This window comes from Scardinius erythrophthalmus (genome assembly GCF_964197995.2).
Source record: "Scardinius erythrophthalmus genome assembly, chromosome: 2".
Classification (NCBI taxonomy): Eukaryota; Metazoa; Chordata; class Actinopteri; order Cypriniformes; family Leuciscidae; genus Scardinius; species Scardinius erythrophthalmus.
Window position 1 is genome coordinate 54,562,218 of NC_138222.1, and position 12,781 is coordinate 54,574,998.

The window sequence follows — 12,781 nt, forward strand, 5'->3', positions numbered from 1 at the left end:
TTTCCTCTTATCAACAGGGACCTTTTATGAACGCCTGACAGGTCAATTCATCACAGACGAAGAAGAGAGGTGTTGTTGAAATGTATTTTTGTTCTCCGTTTGCATAACCTAACGTTACATGCTCGATTTGGAGCACAGCAGAAAGGATTATCTATCTTGTCTTCACATTAAGAAGATGAATTAAAGAGCATGTGGTGGTGCATTAACCATTATAATGTTTGGGTGCCAGTCAGGTTCAATCTATCTGGCCACTTTTAGGAGTGTGTAAGGTAAAGCGACAAACAATGACATCCAACATGATTAAAAAAGTAGGTTTAAAAATAAAATCTAGTTTAAAATGCATGTGCCAGGTTCTTAAAAAGGTAAAAAAAAAAAAAATATATTAAGTAAAGATAATGCAATAGTAGGTGTATGGACTTTGATTTGGCAGATAATAAAAATGTGTGTGTGTGAGTGTGAATGCTTATTCCAAACTGCTAAAGTCAACATTTATTCATTTTTCAAGGATTTCCTTTTCGCAATCTTTGAATGGTTGGACCACCTAGACATTTTTGACACGTCACAAAAAACATAAATGTATTTAAGTCATTTTAAATTCATTGCATTTTTATTTTACTTTTGTAGGCTATATTTGAACAGATCTAAGCTAAACATGAGTGTCATATTTTTGACCGATACGCATATAAACTGCTACCAAAACAAATGCATTCTGTAACATTTACTAACATGTTACATTTTGCTAAATTGTGCCAAGCTGTAAAAGTGTATGGTAACATCAATCTTTAATAGTACAAACTAAGCCTCCATTTTGAATCCTTGTCAACTTAATCCAGTTTCTATTATCACCAACCATTTGGTGTTATATGTCTACCATATTTGACATGGAGTTTACTTAAACACTGTGTCCTCTTATAGGGATCATTAAAATGATAGCTGTGTCATTAAAGAGGTAGTTCACCCTAAAATGAAAATTAAGTCGTACATTACTCACCCTGGTGTTGTTCTAATGCCGTATTCTACTTTTAGTGGTCCATAAAAGAAAGAAGGGCATAAGGCATTAGAACAACACCAGGGTGAGTAATGGGTGAGTAATGTATTACTTAATTTTCATTTGAGGGTGAACTATCCCTTTAAAAGAGGTTGTACATTTTCCGTTGTGTTGTGGCTCATTTCCGTTGTGTTGTGGATTCATTTCGTTGTGTTGTGGATTCATTTTGTTGTGTTGTGGCATGTGGCCAACTTCTCACATGTTCCCAGTACTTTGCCACTCAGAGTCAAAGCATCAGTGTCTGGGTGATTACTGTAGAAATTGCAAATGTGATGATTATTTGCATATGCCAGCCACAGTGGCAGATCCTGGCATAGCCAATAGACAGCCGCCTATAGGGCAGCAACGCGCTGAGGGACGGCATGGGGCACCACCCACGCATGCAGCTTTCAGAGCTTTTCAGCTTTCTTCTCACTTTTTTGTACTTCATTTAAAGCAGTTTCTATGTTTGATCTTTGATTTCACCTAGGGAACCAAATAAGCCACAACCGCCATACAGCCAGCCAGTGCACAAGAGAGTACCCACACTTTCTGTCCACTTCAAGCACTGATTACATAACAATCAACTTTAATCTTGTGAGATTTTGAGAACATTTTGAGTCAGATAGTTTGAATAAGGTGTGGATAAACAGTCATTTCTTCACAAATGTGCTTGTGTAGGTTACATCTGTCAACATTTCTGAATAACATATTCATTGTAGAAGACTTAACAGCGCTTAAACAGGTCTAAGATGTACCGCTAACTAGTTGGTTATAGCTTATATACTTAGCATAGCAACGCCTCCTCGGCAAAGACAAAAAAATAAAGGTCCTTAATCCGTATCTGAGGTCCTGTCACTCAGGCGTGGGTGTTCCTAAACTCTTTGGGACTGGTGGGTTGGGCCAGGAAGGGGCAGGCTGAGCAGGAATCATCTTCTCCAAGAGGTTCATCATTCGCTCCTGAAGCTGGAGGCTCTGCACCTGCAGGAAGTTTTGCTGATGCATAACGCGGCGAACTTCGTGACATGCCTCCTCAACGGCATGGCTTATCCTGCGTTGTTCCTGCAGCATTGCATCCATGACGCGCAGCTTCTTTCGGCGCAGCGACACATTTGACAGCCTCCGCCTCTTACGTGGTTGTGACCTGAAGATGGACAGCCATGCAGTTATACTTCCATGATTATGAATCTGAAATGGATCTGATCAAACATGTTACCTTGTTTCAAAAGAACTTCCAGAGTTGTCTGTTAGGACTTCATCCTCATCGTTGATGTCTCTCTCCTCTGATGAACCAGTGTACTCTGGTAGAAACCCACTTGGCGGAGCTGATGGGGGCACAGAAGACTCGATTTGAGAGGTGGAGGGGCCAGACGTCGAGAGGCTCGGTGGGCTCATATGGGCATGCTCTGGTACCTTTGACAAGATCCTCTCAATGGATTTGTAGTACGGCCAATCAGGTATAGCATTCCCACCATTCGCTGTGTACTTCAGCTTCCTGTTAGAAAAGGATGTTAAACCATTGTTTTGCAGAGTACTTAAAATCGAAACAAAAGTTGCGATAGTCTTTTCTTCCCTATTGTGACATAGATATCTGAGTGAAACGGCTTCTTGAACAGGAAAAAATGTATGACGGAACTTGATTTTGTCCATCGGGAATTTATTTGATGATTGAAAGGTTGTGGTTTGCTAGTGCTTTGATCACATGTGAGTGGCTGTCCTGATCTCACTCTAGTAAATGCCATCAGAGAAGAGATGTTATAATAATAATAATAATAATAATAAATACTGCAATATTCCATAAAAATAAATAATTGTTCATTTTGGTTTCATAGGACTTTAGTTTAAAGGGACAATATGTAGGATTTTTTTTTATTAAATATCCAAAAACCACTAAAACAATGTTGTATGTTTTGTTGACTTGTATACTTATTATTATCATCCCAAATGTTTCCAACAATGTTTAAATCCAGAGAAATTAGCTTTTTTAACCAGTGTAAAGGCCCGTGTCAATATGTCGCCTGTCAATGTCGTCATATCTGCCTTACCCTCGATATCTGGTTTCACTTCCTTACAAATCATGGAAACATCAAAGACTTTAATTTATTACAGGCGAGCAACTGTTTGGAGACCTTTATCGACAGAAAACTAATCCTTGTTATAGCTCAAAACAGTTAGTCTTATTGTTTCAATCTCTTGTTTTCTTAATTTCTTTAAATCTTTTGTTTTCTCTTGTTTTCTTACTGCAAGTAACATGTTTGTACCATGCCTCTGAGACAACACTATTTTATCACGTGGCTAACATTTGTAGTAATAGTAATACACATTTTCTTCACCATACAATATATTTTAAAATTAATTGCATGCCATTTAGCTACACAAGTTATCCAGCTTTTATTAATATGATATTCTAATATCGATCGAGCTTACTGCAGTGTGCAACAAGTGTCTCATAGCAGCCACCGAGCGAACACACAGTAACGTTATAACAAATTTCAACACACACAAATGTATTTTTCGTATGATTGTTTTGACCAAGATTGTTTTGCGCTGCGTTACCTTCAATTTTAATTATTTTTATTTAAATTCTACTGTATGAGTAGCAATTCAGCACTTACGGCTTTTTCATTAGAATGAAATAAAATAATGTAAATTTAAGTGATCAAATGTAACAAAGTTCAGGGTAGAAAGAGGTGTTAAAATGTAACTTTTATCATAAAATAAACATAAACAACAAAAGCATATAAGCATAATAAAAATAGCAACGCAAAATGTACCAGGCTCTTTTCCTCGCCCTGCTTCATACCACAGTAAGGTTAATAAAACTTTAATACATTAGCTCATCCATGAACATGATTTCTGCCTGAATCCCATCAGATTGTTTTGTGGAGGTGAAGACAACAACTCCCATGATTCACTCATTCTCCAATCTCCACACTTATTCTCCAATCTCCACACTCATTCACAGCGTCATCAAGCTACAGCTTTGTTATTATTTTGAATAAGGGACCTCTAGCGGCGAAACTTACATACTGTGCCTTTAAGCTTCTTCATATTGTCTTAAAAAGTGTATTAGCTTAAGAGAATAAATCAGAAATGGTAAGTCAGTTATTACTACACTATTCTGGACTAAACTTGGATGTTTGGATAAAGATATAGGCCAAGATAGTGACTTTTGGTGGGAATTTGTGAGGCTATTGGTTAAACTTAACAATTTTAAAAGCTCTATTATGCAGTTTTAAACACTTACCCAGTTGTTTATTGTACTATAATAGTTGAATTCTGTATTAAATGGCTAGTAATGAAGCTCACAAAATGGTCAAAAGTCATTAGCCTACTATTCCTAACCCTTAATAAACTGAATGAAATATAAATTAACAGCATCATATATTGCATCTCTCTAATCTAACTGAGCATGCAATACTTGTACATGGTTTCTAGAAACCGAAAGTACTTGTGGCGGACTCTAATTTTGGTCATCACCACAGTCCTCTTCTGTTCGTTTGAAACCCGATATTTTTTAGTCCGCGCAGAGACAAGTGAGCGAACTCTAGGTAGTGCGCATGCGCCGAACGCGTGCAACCAACCTCGCAGCCAGTGGCGTTCACTTTGAAAGACTTGCGAAGTCTGAGCGTTTACCAGGAGTAAGTTTACCTGGACATTTATCTTACAGTCAGTTTAAAATTAATACAGCTTACTAAGTTGTAAGAGTAGACACTTGTAAACAGATTATTGAAAATTATTTTTTAAAAGTCTTTTAAAGTCTTTTTAAGGACAGACTGACTAACAGACAGACGGATATAAAAGATAGATAGATATAGAGTGTATTTACTTGCCTGAATTGGAAAGTCATGTTGGTGATCTTCATCTTAATCTCCTCCCTGTGTCGCTGTTCGCCAGTTAATTCATAAAGTTGCTTAGCCATTGTCTCGTAGATCTTAGCATTGCGCTTAGCCTTCTTTAGCTCTGCCACATACTCTTCCCAAATGTACACAAGAGCTTTCATCTCAGAATCCGTCCAGTTACGAGCCCTCCTGTGCTTCTCGCTCGAGCCCGGCACAGTGTAACTAAAGCAGAGGTCCTCGGAGGCCATTTTATGAACAGATTAGATATGTTTCGTTCAGGTTTAGAATTTAAGCTTGGTTCTCTCTCAGTGCAGTCTGTTTTCCAGGCCTTAGTTTGCTTTCTCAAGCATGTGCTTGTGTGTGCTAGAGACAGGCCTTTGCTGCCCTTCCCCCCATGCTTAGTTAAGAGGCCTCAAAATGGCACCTCGAGGGCTGGAGCAATCGCTTTAAAAGCTTTTAAAGAGGGAAGTTCGTCAGCATGATGTCAAGTTACCCTGGCAACAGTCTGCTAAGGCCCTCCTCTTCTAGCCAAACCCTTCCCCTTCTCCTCTACTCTTTTGTCTCTGTCACTCTGCAGCAAAAAGCTTTTAGCTGAAAGCCAACAAAAGTGGGTCGGGCAGGCAGAAAATCTGCATGTGAAATACGACTCCTCTGGGGACTGGAAAACGGCAGAGTGTGCTGTTGCCAAGGCAACCGCTCTATCCCCAGACCACTTAGTCTGAGCGTTTATGAGCTTAAAAGCTTTTAATAAAGAAGAAGCTCGACTAATGTTGCAGAGAAAGTGCATTTGCACCTAATATAATGCCTTTAAAACTACATGGTAATTGATGTATTGAAACAAAAATGATGATGTTTACGTGTCAGACACGAAAGCAAGCGATCAGACTGATTTGGCTTTAAACTCAGTCGCAGGGCTCCAAAAAGGTTTTGGAAACATGCACATAAATAATCGCATGCTTGTTACTGCGTGAAACTAGTTTAGGTTAAAGTAATTACTCCTCTGGCCCTGTGCCCTTTTTACCACAGTACATTTGCCCCCAAATACTTCCCCCTCTCCGACCCCATGAGTGTTTCAGATTATGTCCTCTATCACTGACAACAGGGGGTCTCGGACAGGACATTGGGGGAAGTGCTTTTGGGGGGAGGGGGTGTATCTTGTGCATTCTTTGACAGATTAACAGCTGAGATGACACACGGTGCATGTGCTTCTTTATGGCTAACTCAGTGTTAACCGCATTATGTGCTTCACCCATCTGTCTAGACGCATCACCTTCACATTCAACTTCACTCTGTTTTGAGACATTCCTGACCGAGATGAGCACAAATCTGCAATAAGGCCTAGGCAAGCTCGACTTCATAATCATTCAGTATTCTGAGTTTAAGAAAATATGCAAGAGATGTTATGTACTGTTAACAAGTAACTAGAAAGTGGGGTGGTCGATAGTTGATATAATGTTGATATATTTGAACATTTGTATAGATAGATAGAACGACAGACAAACGACAGATAAATAGATAGAAAGAACGACAGACAGACGACATATAGATAGATAGAACGATAGATAGAAAGAATGACAGACAGATGATAGATAGAATGACAGACATGCATACATATAGATAGATAGACAGATAGATAGTTAGAACAACAGACAGACAGATAGATAGAACAACAGACAGACAGACAGATAGATATAGACAGACAGATATATACAGACAGACAGACAGATAGATAGACAGATAGAACAACAGACAGACAGATGGATAGAGATAGATAGATAGAACAACAGACAGACAGATAGATATAGACAGACAGATATATACAGACAGACAGACAGATAGATAGATAGACAGATAGAACAACAGACAGACAGATGGATAGAGATAGATAGATAGATAGATAGATAGATAGATAGATAGATAGATAGATAGATAGATAGATAGATAGATAGATAGATAGATAGATAGATAGATAGACAGATAGACAGATAGATAGATAGATAGATAGATAGATAGATAGATAGATAGATAGATAGATAGATAGATCATTAATAGCATTAATTATCAAGCTGGATCTTCTGCCTGTAGAGGAAATGACCTGGTCTTAGGAGAGACCTGGTCTTAATTTGTGTGATGTTCAAATTTTAATTCAGAGAGAGAAGCCCTTTTTGCCATATTAATAGGTTCTGTCTACTGCTTATTTTGGGCCTTTTTGAGAATACTGGTGTAAAATGGCCGTCTACCAACAGTTTTGTCATGTAACTTTTTTTGGACATTTCAAGAATTATGCAAAACAGTTGTTTAGTATTAGTCCATATTAAATTAATATAATTAAAATGTGTTACATATATTGGGACTGGATCGGTCATAAGCCACAAGGTAATTGCACCAGGAGTGTAGATCATGCCTGTTATTTTGATTTTGGTTTATAAAACTTTGAGTTAAACATCGCCCCCTGCTGAGTATGCTATTTAATGCCTGACTGACATTGGTAAAATATGCAAAAAGGGCCACATTTTGGTTGAGAAAAACAAAACAAAAACTGCAGCCAGACTGAAAAGAAAAGAAATCCAAACCAGCATTTGCTTTTCTTGAGTACCTTTAATATTTATTCAGTATTCCAGCAGCTATTTAATATGCAAGAGTTGTTTTGTACATTTTATATTATACAGCAACATTAGTTCTCCTAGCTCCATTCTCTGTCTTCACAGTTTTCTGTCCTGGCAGCGATGCCATTTTCACTGTCTCCATAGCAACTATCATGAGGAACTTGGCTGGACAATAAATCAAATCATACAAGTGCAATAAAAGAAATTAAACACTTCACAGTGGAAAAAAAACCTAATAGCTTATAAGAAAAAAGTTAAAGTATATTATAAAAAAAAAATGATACAAGAAAAATAATTACTCATTTACTTCCACAACATGCTTTTGGATGCAGGGGGAAAAGAATTGTGTACATAAAACACATACATACAGCACATCAACTATAAATGTAAGCTTACACATTTGCATGTACATACATGCAGACGTTTCGTCAACAGCTTTGTAAACAGGTCCACCGTAGACCTACAGAGTACCGACCAGAAAGGCAACCGGAGACAGTTTTTCCACAGGATAGAACTTCAACAGACTTAAGAGGGTAGGTTAGTTGCTCTTAGTAGCCATTTAAAAGGCCAACACCTTCAGCTTTGGAGAATCTAAATCTTATTGGTTCCTAAACCGATGATGTCACAATAAAACACCATAATTGAGCTGGGCTCAGTTTCACACAGTCCCTGTTCGGAACTCTTCAGTCTCCGACAGCAAATCCAATCACAAAGAAACGAGTTAATATTTTCACTAAATTTGTGCGTCGTCCGTCCATTGGCCGCCAGTCTCAACGTTTCTTTAATACTGATTAACGAAGCAGTTTCAGTTGAATGTCTCTCTCTCTTTCTCTCTCTCTCACTCTTTCTCTCTCTCTGTCCCTGGAAAGAGATTGGTTCCCATCCCAAAATGAATGACAATACAGGTTTCTCGTTTCGACAATATAAAATAATGTAAGAGATACAATAAAATAAGTACAAATATAAGTGGTTAATGTAAATACTGCAAACATCTCGAAAACTATGTTGTCAAATAAATACCATGGTAATTACTGGAATGTATATGCTAACAAGTGCCACTATGGGGCAGTAAACATTCACGTTCCGGCATCTAAAACTGCAACTGGAGCTTCAAAGTTGGCAACAAGTGGCGGCCTCGGTTCGGTTGCACCAAGGACGTATTCGCCTCTGCGCCGAATGATACAACTACATGCACAGAAGTACCTTTGTTTTGCGTATCCTTCACAGAACTACAATACATTATATGGTGGAGCAGACACCGGCATCTATGTCTGCAGCCCACTAGCGACAAAATCGCACTGTACAAATCGAGTTTTTGTGGGGAGGACGTTAACGGGTCCTTCGAGTTTTCGAAAAGATAACGGCTCCACCACAATAGCGCGCACAGTGCAATGTTGTTTGTTAACTACAGTTCTTGCAGCTGGCCGTCCCACTTCTGACAGACTCGCACAGTTTCTTTAGCAGTAGGAGGGCTATTATCACTGAAAAAAAACGTTGAGCGATGATGACTTATAAACCTTTCAGAGTCCTTTAACTTCGTTTTGTTTTGTTTTTTGATTTCGAAAGTGTCTCAGGCGTTCTGAGAAACAAGAGCTGGGAATTGAATTCAGATTTGGCAACACTAACACAAAAAACATCCAGTCTTTGTCGTCCCGACTTGAATTTTCAGTCCCTCAGACACTCTTCCTCAGTGATGCCTTGCGCCCTCAGCTCCTCCAGGACGTTGTCAAGGTGGCCGGAGTCTGGGTAGCCGTGGCCGGTCAGGTTGGAGCCGAACTCGGTCTTGTGATGCACCTCGTTCCAAATGACCGTATCCGTCTCTCCTGTGGTGCTGGATGTGCCCACCGAAAAGATGAGCCGCCGGTCCCAAGCAACCAGCAGCAGCTTCAGCACCTACAAGAGCAGGGGTTGTTTAGAATAAAAGCTGAAAAACCTTACATTTCAAGGTTGAATTGGAATATGTACATTAAAGAGGACCTATTATGCCCTTCTACAAAGTCTTAATTTTGTTTTTGGGCTCTACTAGAATAGGTTTTCATGCTTGAATGTACAAAATACATTATTTTTCATATATTTGGGGCCTAAGCACCCTTTTATATGGTTGTATTTGAGGGACTCTGTAGTGCACCCCTTTTCACCTACAGTAACCAATTTTCATACACTTATAGATCTCATCGGGCCAAATAACTTTCACACTCTAAGTCATAAGCTTCACCCAACAGGAAGTCGGCTATTATGGGTTGTTTGAAAAACACATGCTCTGGTATTTGATATACTCCTCCTAGGCGATTCATCCGATCGCCACCAGACTCAGTCAGCATGAAGCCAAAACATTGAGGATGCTAAATTGCGAGCAAATTTTTGTTATCACGAATGGTTTGGCCATGGCGAGGCAAGAAATTTATGGTGAAAAAAGGGAAACAGGAAGTGTGTTGTAACTTCTGCACATTGATTGGTTTTGATGAATCTTCAGCTTGTAGGAGGCTGATCACATGGATGTGACTATTGTGAGTCAAAATCATAGCGCCACCTACTGGCAGCAGGAAGTGTGCCAAAAATGCTTTGAAATCGCGCTCTTCAAACCAATCTGCTTCAAACTTTGTCAAAATAATGTCAAAACACCACAGATGTGCACCTGTGAAAGGATTCTTGATATCTTGAATACAGTAGTAATGGCGATGTGTCAAACTTTAATATTCTTTTTGGGTGTTTTTGAGACTCTTAGCATGCTTTAAATTGCATGAAACTCGACACACACATCAGCTGTTGGCCAGTTGCTGAGAACAGTGTGTTCAGACTTCAGACATAATGACTTATTTTATTAGGTACTGCATTTGGATATATATATATATATTAGATATGATCAAAATCTACTTTGTCACAGTTTAGATTTTTATGTTATTTATGTTTAAAATGTTGAATCTTCTGGCTCAACTAACTAGGAATCAGTATCCAGCTGATCCATTGATCTTATTCTGCTTCTGTGTGTGTGTGTGCGCATCTATTTTACACTCTTTCATTGCTGTGTGATTACAGGATAAGAAATCCCTAAGGATTTAGGACAGGGATCGGAAACGTTGGTCCTGGAGTGCCGCTGTCCTGAAGAGTTTAGCTCCAACCCTGAAAAAAATAAACTCACCTGCCTGTAGCCTTAAGCCCTATTCGGACGGTAATTGTTTCTCATGGGGACGTAATGTATTTTCAACATTTACAGGGGCTAGTCTGTGATTTTATTGCCATCTGAATTCAGAATGGCAGTGTTTTGCTCCAACCACCCACATAAAAACCCCTACTTTTTTGCTTTTTGACACACACCAAGGTCGTGTGGTAATTTAATTGCCTTCCGAATCCACATCTCTGAGTTTACAAGAAGAGATCACTTTCAAATTCACTGTTTAAATCCTTTTTGACCACTGCGTAGCACCGTATGATAACTGTTGCGCTTCACTGTAATTTGCATGCATTTTACAGATGTACACTTTTATTACTGAAATGCTGGAAAGTATTTAAAAAAAAAAATTTTCATCATCGCTCCACCTCAGCCGAGTGGGAGCTGTTAAGAACAATAAGGAAAAAGAGAAAAAAAGCACATAAACATTTGAAATGGGCCGTTATTGTGGCAGCAATACATGCAATACAATTTTAAAATATGTATTATCTACAATTATATACATTAAAGATATAAATGAAGCAGCTTAATGTTTACCTCGTGTAAATAAGAGGTTGCGTTAAATTATTTTTGCTAATTTCCCATTTTTTCCCATTCTGCTAATTTCCATTTTAAAATAAGTCAGAAAACCATTTCAAACACAGCGTGTCTAGCTTCTTTAAGTATATAATTAAATAATAAATAGGACATTATTTTCCTATTATTAAATTAAATGTGAATTTATTCTTATTATTCCAAGCATATGACATTTTATTTACAGCAGACCATCATGCGACCGACCACGTGAACAGCGAGTTTCCAGGTTCACAGAACTCGCTCCTCCATGTAAATAAATCGCCATCTGAAAGCATGAGTTTTATCACTGAGGTGCCATGGACATTTATTTTTTACAGACGTCCACATGAGAAACAATTACCATTGGAATAGGGCTTTAGTGATCCTGAAGACATTGATTAGCATGTTCAGATGTGTTTGATTAGGGTTGGAGCTAAACTCTTCAGGACAGCGGCACTCCAGGACCGACGTTGCCTATCCCTGACTTAGGATTAGTTTTAATGACAAAATAAAGGCATATAAACAGTTTATTTGTAGTGCATTGATAACATGGTTTTATATAATTAGTTTAATAATAAGGTTAATAAAAAATTTTAAAAAACCTTGAGATAAATACTTCTGGACTTACAAAATTTTAAGGTGTAAATGATAACTTTACATTCATTTGAAAGCGACCAATAACATCCCATCATATGAAATTCATCTATATTTAATTGATCTCATGGATGTGGCTGTTGTGGCACCAGCTGCTGCAGTAAATGTGACCTTTCATGCTCAAACATCAACATTACACACACAAAAAAGTTGAAAATGTAAAAAAGCATAATAGGTCCTCTTTTTTAGTAGATGAATGAGATTTCGTTTTTGAATGTCTGGACACTCACCAGACGGCCTTTCTCACTGTCAGGGAGGTAGCAGTGTCTTGGAAATCCACGAGCTGTGAAGGGCTTCCCAGGGTTGGGATGCTCTGGACCCTAAAACAATCATAGAAAGAGCCGTTTAGACCTACATTGTAGTTATATAACACTGCAGCAGTGCAATATACCATGTAGGTGGCACAAACGCCAATATGAATGGATGCTCAGGACACTGCAGCGGCTTTTAACAAGCTCTGTTGTAAGTGAGTGACTCTTACCTGAATGCCAGGGGGTATGTTGTAGATAATCCGGATGGTTTTGCAGTCAGGGTGTCCAGGAAGGGAGTGAGGAATGACGTGGTACTCCATCTTGCCCGGTGGCTGGTTGCCGGTTTTAACCCCGTAGATGGTTTTGCAGGTGGGACACTGAAGGCTGCCGTCTTTGTTGCCGTTGTTGTACATGGCCACCAGGCACTGCAGGTGGTACTGATGTCCACACTGAGACAGACGACCAACAGACTCTGCCCGAGAAATGCCACCGACACCTGGGCCTTTATAGCCAGATGGACCACAGAGAGACTCCATACAGATAGTGCAGTCCTAAGAAAACAAGAAAACAATTACTTTAGTTAATCTAATGAAAGATATCTAATGATATATATTATATCTTAGTTATATAGGTATGTTCACCTCCTCAGGTGGGTTGCGGACTTTCTGGAGATACCT

The 12,781-nt window shown here is 38.8% G+C and overlaps 2 protein-coding genes across 2 annotated transcripts in view; both read right to left on the reverse strand.

Annotated features, from left to right (window-relative positions):
- Positions 1-1,146: 1,146 nt before the first annotated feature.
- Positions 1,147-5,462, reverse strand: msantd1 (Myb/SANT-like DNA-binding domain containing 1). The gene is made up of 3 exons (XM_081391592.1): positions 4,861-5,462; positions 2,244-2,522; positions 1,147-2,171 (listed from the first exon to the last, which is right to left on the reverse strand). Exons 1-3 carry the CDS (start codon positions 5,115-5,117, stop codon positions 1,883-1,885), a joined length of 825 nt encoding a protein of 274 aa, XP_081247718.1. The 5' UTR covers positions 5,118-5,462; the 3' UTR covers positions 1,147-1,882.
- Positions 5,463-7,459: 1,997 nt separating this feature from the next.
- The window catches only part of dtx4a (deltex 4, E3 ubiquitin ligase a), a 29,440-nt gene continuing 24,118 nt past the window's right edge, over positions 7,460-12,781 (reverse strand). Inside the window, exons 6-9 of the mRNA XM_081391467.1 lie at positions 12,746-12,781; positions 12,335-12,655; positions 12,084-12,173; positions 7,460-9,368 (exon numbers count right to left, since the gene is read on the reverse strand). The exon at positions 12,746-12,781 is cut by the window's right edge and continues 26 nt beyond it. Of these exons, the coding sequence (XP_081247593.1) occupies positions 9,141-9,368; positions 12,084-12,173; positions 12,335-12,655; positions 12,746-12,781 (675 nt within the window). The 3' untranslated portion in view covers positions 7,460-9,140. The remainder of the gene's footprint in view (positions 9,369-12,083; positions 12,174-12,334; positions 12,656-12,745) is intronic.